This window comes from Porites lutea, chromosome 3 (assembly GCF_958299795.1).
Source record: "Porites lutea chromosome 3, jaPorLute2.1, whole genome shotgun sequence".
Lineage (NCBI taxonomy): Eukaryota > Metazoa > Cnidaria > Anthozoa > Scleractinia > Poritidae > Porites > Porites lutea.
This window is the reverse complement of record NC_133203.1, coordinates 50172494-50179993: the sequence shown is the minus strand read 5'-3', so window position 1 is coordinate 50179993 and position 7500 is coordinate 50172494. Positions and strand designations below refer to the sequence as shown.

Genomic DNA, 7500 nt, shown 5'->3' with positions numbered 1-7500 from the left:
ATTACAAGTAACACCGCGGCAAAACGCACTGCGCATGAGCACAAAATTTAACATCCGGTCAGTTCTTTATTTCCGGTCTAGTATATAAACCAATTGCGTAAGCATGACATTGCCGTCGCGCCAAGTTTAAAAGCAAAAAGGGCGAAACAGACAAAAAAGGGGGCCAAAAAAATCACTTCATTCGAAAGCTTATATATTTTTCTAGTGTGAAACTTTTGCACCACATGGTTATCTGTTTGCACCAACGGTGAAAATGATGTTTGAAGTTTGTAGGTCGCGAGCGCTCGACAAGATGAATTTGTTTTCACTGGCTTTCTTGCATGCTACTGGTTTAGCATAAGTAATTTGGGAGAAGGCGATAACTAAGAAAAGAATGGCAATACTTAAGAAAGAAAGCAAAATAAAGACGTCATCATTATCATTAACACTAGAACCAGGAAATGAAATTTTAGTCTGTTCAACCACAGGCAGCCCAAGCTCACGTCACGTGAAAGGATTAGATTAGTTATTAGCGGTGTGCGAGCCGGGACGTGACTGTTCAACGAAAGCGGTATTGGGTTACATGGCGGCCGTGAATTTATAAAGGATTTGTATGGGAATCCACGTTATAGATTTAGGAAGATAAATACTCGTAGAAATTCTCAATAAAAAACGTCTTACCTTATTTACATGGTGTGTTCTTGCTTGCTGTGTGGTTATTTTCCCGATCCGGTGCGATTTTAGCGATTTTTTTCATTTCTGAGTTTCCACTACTAAAGAGAGAGCAAGGCCGAACACTTCCAATCTGGACAGCCCGCCGAACGAAGCCAAAAATTCCAGGTTAAAATATCCTTCGTTCGGCGGGCTGTCCAGATTGGAAGTGTTCGGCCTTGCTCTCTCTTTAGTAGTGGAAACTCAGAAATGAAAAAAATCGCTAAAATCGCACCGGATCGGGAAAATAACCACACAGCAAGCAAGAACACACCATGTAAATAAGGTAAGACGTTTTTTATTGAGAATTTCTACGAGTATTTATCTTCCTAAATCTATAACGTGGATTCCCATACAAATCCTTTATAAATTCACGGCCGCCATGTAACCCAATACCGCTTTCGTTGAACAGTCACGTCCCGGCTCGCACACCGCTAATAATTAATCTAATCCTTTCACGTGACGTGAGCTTGGGCTGCCTGTGCTCACGCAAACGCGAAACTTTCAGCTACTAAATACATGGCATAAAATTTCGACTTCTAAAAGCCATCGAACCAGCTTTCGCTCTCTGATTCTGAGAATGAAAAAAATAAATAGAGTTGTCAACTTGCTGCCAACTTCAGCAGTATAATTAAGCTTATGTTTCATGGCAATCAACTCAGAAGAGTTTCGTTTCAAAACACGAAAATAAAAAATAAATAAATAAAGCTCGAATTGGCTTTAAGGCATGAAGACTGAGACACTGAAGAACTGAAGATTAGAACTACAATACACCAACTTGCAATGATAACTTTTTATGTCTTAGTTTCAGCCAGGTTAAGTGAAAAATAACAGTCAAAAACTTTGTTTTCGTGAATGAAAATCAGTTTACCTGACGCTCTAGCCAAAATTACACACTGAGTTATTATCAACTTACCTTTTCTGAATCTAATCGACTAATTGTTTCAGTGATCTGTGCCTGGTTATCCATAAAAGCAATTTCAATAACTACGAAATAGTCAAAAACACGAGCAGCATGAAGCAGAACAACTGAACCACAAGCTGCACACAGAGTGAAGCCGAGCGCGCGCGGGAGACTTTGATCTGACTGGAAAGTGTGACGGAAAAAGAGACCGGAAATGCTCAACCTGGCGCATGCGTAGACGTTTTGCCGCGGTGTTATTACAAGTGGCCGCAATCAAAAATTTGTTTCACTTCTACTCATCTCCAGTAGCTCTCGGCCAAATTTACTTTGCTTTGGTTTTGATCTCGACCAATCACAACGCACGAAACCTATATCCAGAAATGGATATCTCCCGGACTGGTATGCAAAGCCACCGCCAAAAGTGAATTTGATGTATCACGAATCCGACCCCGGCTAGGCGGGTTACCCCACCTTGAACATGTTGAAACGTTTACATGGCAAAATTTGACCCCGGACGAGGGTTACCCGGTCTGGTAGGCCGGGTTACCGCCTTGGCGGGTCACCCCACCCGGACCCCACCTATCATGTAAACGATGGGAGAATATCAACCTCGTCCCCAGGGCTTTTCCCTGGGGACGAGGTTGGGGAGAATATATGGACTGGCGGGTTACCCCACCTAAGCGGGTTACCTCACCTACCTGGGGTCCCCCACCTTCATGTAAACAGGCCCTAATAAGTGCCTGTTTACATGGAGGTGAGAGGCCCAGGTAGGTAAGGTAACCCGCCAGTCCATATAATCTCCCATTTTAATTTGATCACGTTTACATGATTATCTGGGGTCCTCCACCTCCATGTAAACAGGCCCTAACTGGCGAGAAAGACCGAATCTATGTTATTTATTTAATTTAAGCCGGTGGAGGGGAGAGGGGGTAGACGTCGAAGTTTTCGTGAGACGAGTCAAATTACTATTTGGGTCGACCTTTTTTCAGACGTGCGACCAAGATGGCGGGTGGAGAGTTAAGCGCGTGGAGAGTTTAAACGTACAGAATTTAAGAGTTTAACTGTACAGAATTTAACCCAGAGCATGAGTTAACGGTGGAAAGTTTAAAAGAGCTGTGGGCAAAAGAATTTCTTCCCGATATCCGAAAGGTAATCCGCCAGGAAATCAACTCGCTTAAACCCAGTCTTGTCGACCTCAAAAAAAGGTTCGACGAAATTGAAAAGTCCTAAAATTTTATTTCAAAGAAACACGACACTGTTATATGGACGATCAAGGACGTAAAAGAAGACAACGAAGGCGTGAAAAGCTAAATTAAAAAAGATCAAGGAAGACATAAACAAGCTCGGCAACGATGCTTTTAATGTCGAGGTCAAGTTGGATGAGCTCGAGCAGTACGCGCGAAGAGACTGTCTCGAAATAACCGGTATTCCGGTCGTACCTAATGACAACCCCGCGTTGCTGGTGAAGGAAATGTCTGAGATTATGCAGATTATGGGAGAGAACCTCAAAGAAAACGATTACATCGATCGCTCATCGTTTACCGCCAACGAAGAAAGTGAAAGATCGACTGATTGTCAAGTTCACTCGAAGCCAATCAAATTGCAGAAATTTCTCATGTAGTGTTATAAAATGTTAAATGTCCCCTGCTCAGAATATTATTCAGTCCGCAGCTTTAATAAAATGCTAGTAAATTCTTAATAAGTAGTTTCTTAGAAATCGATTTTGAGATAAATATTAGCGATAAAAAATCGCGACGTTTCGACCTCTCCGAGGTCATTTTCAAGTGTATAAAAGTTCTCCAAATTAGCATAAATAAGTTAAAAACAAGTTATAATAGATAAAAATGTGGTGAACGCTAAAATGTGATAAAATATGTAAAAATGTAAAAAGTGCTAAAAATATTTATAAAGTCAAAAAACAATGGAAATAAAACAATGTTAACAAGAACTACTCTAAACAAATAATTTGGCGCGAATTGAATCGCACTGTTTGTTAAGCGTCGGTTTCAGTTCTTGGATAAAAAACATTTCAAAAATAAGACAGTCAAATTTGTTCTGACACTTTCTTACGATTCTAAAACTTTTATACACTTGAAAATGACCTCGGAGAGGTCGAAACGTCGAGATTTTTTATCGCTAGTAAATTCAGACGCAAAATCTTTTTCAATTCTTCACTGTAATACTAGAAGTTTATCTAAAAACCTAAATCTATTAGAAGAACTATTATGCTCCCTTGACTCCAAGCTGCATGGATATACTCGGTATTACAGAAACTAAATTGGGTGAGAATTCTATTTCTAATGTAAATATCGTAACAGGAGAGATTTCGAAAACGATTTGATCAAAAAGTTAAACGCTAAAAGATTTTTAAAATACATTTTAAAAAGTGAACGACGTTTCGGCGCTACGTTACGCCATTATCAAGTTGAAAAGTGAAAAAGTATAAGGTGTAAAACGAATATATAAAATTTGAAACAATACATAAAATATTTGCGGGTCCAATGGGTATAATTCCCAAGGTAAGAAGCACAATAAGAGAAAAAAAATGTACGAAAGTGTCACGTAAATAGTTTGGCGCGAATGGAGTGGGCTTGCTTGTTAAGAGAAGGCTTGATGTCCTTTATGTATAACATCTCGTAGACTAAGCAATCAAACTTGCCGTTACATTTCCTCAGAACTTTGAAAAGATGGTCAGTCTTTGTTCTGTTTTTGCCATGCTGTGTTTCAAGGTGTTAACGGTGTTCACTTATGCGTCGATGTAAGTGTCGGGCAGTGTACCCGACATAATTTGCATCGCACAAATCACATTGAAAAAAGTATACAACGCATTGAGTGTTAACAAGCCCCCGATCGTCAACATGAACTTAATCCGTTCAGTTTAGATCGTCAGTATGAAATTTGTGAAGCCTGACCTGGGCCTCAGTTTGCTTGTTTAGTAAATAAACTCTGTAGTTGGCTTTTCTAAGATAATTTAATACTTAGAGACTTTAGTGAATGCGACAAAATTTGAAAGCAAACGGCACAGTGTTTAAATGGCATGAGCATTCAAGGCTTTTATTTAAAGCGGATACTCGGAAAAAATACAACAAACAAAAACAGATATAAGGCTTACTACAAACGACAAATATAAGAAAAATCTCTCGTAACAGATACATTATATGTATAACTTACTCATATTGTAAAAATCGCTTGATAATCATGAGGTATTTTCATCTAAGTCAGCAATAGACCATTGGCACGACGGCATCACTTTACTTCAAGTACTTTTACCACCAGAATCCATTTCGTTTTTCCTTTCATATTTAAATTTTGTAATCCCAGCGAGGTTTTAATAGCAAATGCTCTAATTTGCACAAGAAAGCAAAACACCGAAGCATTCTAGTACTAGTAGCAAATGACGTCATCGTGTAATGGCCTAATGATTAAAACCTTTTATTTATCCTGGTCCTCGCTCCTTGGAGAAGGACGTTTTTGTAAATGAGTAAGTTCGCGGGTTAAAAAGTTGAAACTTCTACAGCCAATAAGACTATTCATAACGAACAGACGTCAACACACCAACATTTTAGCGAACGCAAATTTTCCAGAAATCACCGGTGGTCACGCCAACAAGAAGATCATCGTATTCCCATCTTTTTGCTTTGCCACCACTGTAGTCTGGATGATCAAGCGCCCAATGATATAAATTAAAATCAAAAGCAGTCAAAGCAGGGTGGTCGTATAATCTGGCTTGATCAAATCCAGCGCCCTATTTGCCACTATTTTTGGCAGACACCTGATAACCTACGTACAATTTGTTGCGATACCGTTCTTCATGACTCGGCCATTTGCCAAATCCACGTTTTGCAAACCCTGACTAACACCGAGTTGTCATTTTTCATTTTGACGAAGGATCCACACGATGCGGGCGTTTGACCGCTGAAGTACTTGACAACAGCTTTAAAAAAAAAGCGGATTAAAGTGCACGGCAAATAAGAAGACACAGAAAATCTGCATTTATTTCCAATCGATTGATTATGTTAGCTTTGTTCATCTCAGTTAGCGGTATTAATCTCATAAACTTCTAATTCATAGTCTGCAAGACTATCTATGAAAGACTACAAGGAAAAGTTCTTTATGGCAAGCGAATTGAATTCTATGAATTTTTAAAAGAGATTGTTGAAACGTCTATAGCAGATAACACTAATAATCAAGCAAAGGAGCGTTAATGAACAAGCATTTAGCGAACGTAAATTTTCCAGAAATCACCAGCAGTTACTTTACCAAAATAATCATCGCATTCCCATCTTTTTTCCCTTGGTGAGAGTACCCAAAAATAACCAGCGTGATCAAAAGCAGGGAGAACGTACAATCTGTTGGAGTACCGTTCTTGATGACTCCATTTGCCAACTCCATATACACCATTTTCCCTTCCCCACCTCTTGCAAACCGTGGCTAACACCGAGTTGTCATTTTTCATCTTGATAAAGGATCCACACGATGCGGGCATAACATCCGTCTGGCCGCTGAAGTACTGAACTACAGCTTCACCAGTGCTGTTAGGAGCAGTGGTCACGTGGAATGTACGTCTTTTCTTTTTACTGCAGTGGAATCTCAGTTGGGTGAACGACAAGTGTGTTTTCAACTCATTCATGGCAGTTTTCGTTAGAACCATCTGATCACTAGTTATTCCACGGTATGTAGTCTTGACTGGCAGCTGAGAGGGAAATTTTGAGCTTTGCATGGTTACGTTGGAAATGAGGAGCCAGCCTCCTGAAACAAAAATTATATTAAAAGCGAATCTCTTATAGTACGAACTCGAGTGGTAGCTAAGCCCAAACAACCGTTAAAGAGTAATGCGATGAAATTGGGGAAAAATTTCCTTGATTTAAATAATAAGAATTTCTCAAGTACATTATTATATGACTTTCCTAACTTACTGAAAGCTAAGTAGATATGTCCTAACTTAATCAGTGGTCTCACAAATGTCATCGATCAGTAAATAAACGCCATTAAGGGATAGTCTAGCCTGCGTAGTAAGCGTTTCCGTTTGGTTTCGGAGCAAAGAAAGACCGAGGAACGGGATTCTCGGTTTTGGCCGCAGGAGAAATGAAACAAGAGCCAAGAAATGAAAGAGGGGGAGGGGGAAGGGGAAGGAAGTTTCCTTCCTTTCTTCCCCACCCCCTCCCCGCTCTTTTACTTGCTTGTGCCATTTTTCGGGCGGTCTTTGACTCTCGTTCCTGGCGTTCTTTGCTCCTAAACCGCACGGAAACGCTTGCTACCCAAGCTAGGGATAGTCCTGCATGTATGACGTACAGAAAGAAACAACGACGTCATTTCTTGAGTATACATTCTTCCGGAAAGAAAGTTGTTTCTTGAACAGTTTGCAATTAGGCGAATATAATCATTCTTTGTAACGAAATTTATGCCATATAAATTAAAATAACTAGCAATAGTTGACACTACAGCTGCCCCCGCTCTGTATATTGGCGGTCAATAGTATTCTTGCTCGTTAATTGTGTAGCTCTTTGAAATATACCGATTCATAATGAAGATTTTCACACATATTCCATACAATGTGTGAGTTAAATACTGAAACGCAAGGTTCCATGCGCAGTTTCAGTTCGATTTACACAGCTTTGATCAAAACATTCTCAGTTTCAAGAATAGTTTATTCTAAACCATAAGAAAAGATTTAATTAGATGTTGAATTTTTCGCCATTTCTCTTTCACTTTTTACATTCATTTCATTTTATTTGCCGGAAAGTAAGCCTTAGAAATTAAAAGGACGTTTGATCAATTCACGCTCGCGCATTCTAGTCTTATTTTAAACTTTATAGCGGAAGGACATCTGTAGGCAGGGAATAAGTCAGCACAGAATTTGATTGTCGATGAATTTCTGTAATCGTCCATCGTTCTTCTAGTGATAA

At 39.5% G+C, this 7500-nt stretch overlaps 1 protein-coding gene across 1 annotated transcript in view; it reads right to left on the bottom strand.

The window, feature by feature from the left end:
- Positions 1–5591: 5591 nt before the first annotated feature.
- Positions 5592–7500, bottom strand: part of LOC140932460 (uncharacterized) — a 13487-nt gene continuing 11578 nt past the window's right edge. Inside the window, exon 5 of the mRNA XM_073382069.1 lies at positions 5592–6343. Within this exon, the coding sequence (XP_073238170.1) occupies positions 5811–6343 (533 nt within the window). The 3' untranslated portion in view covers positions 5592–5810. The remainder of the gene's footprint in view (positions 6344–7500) is intronic.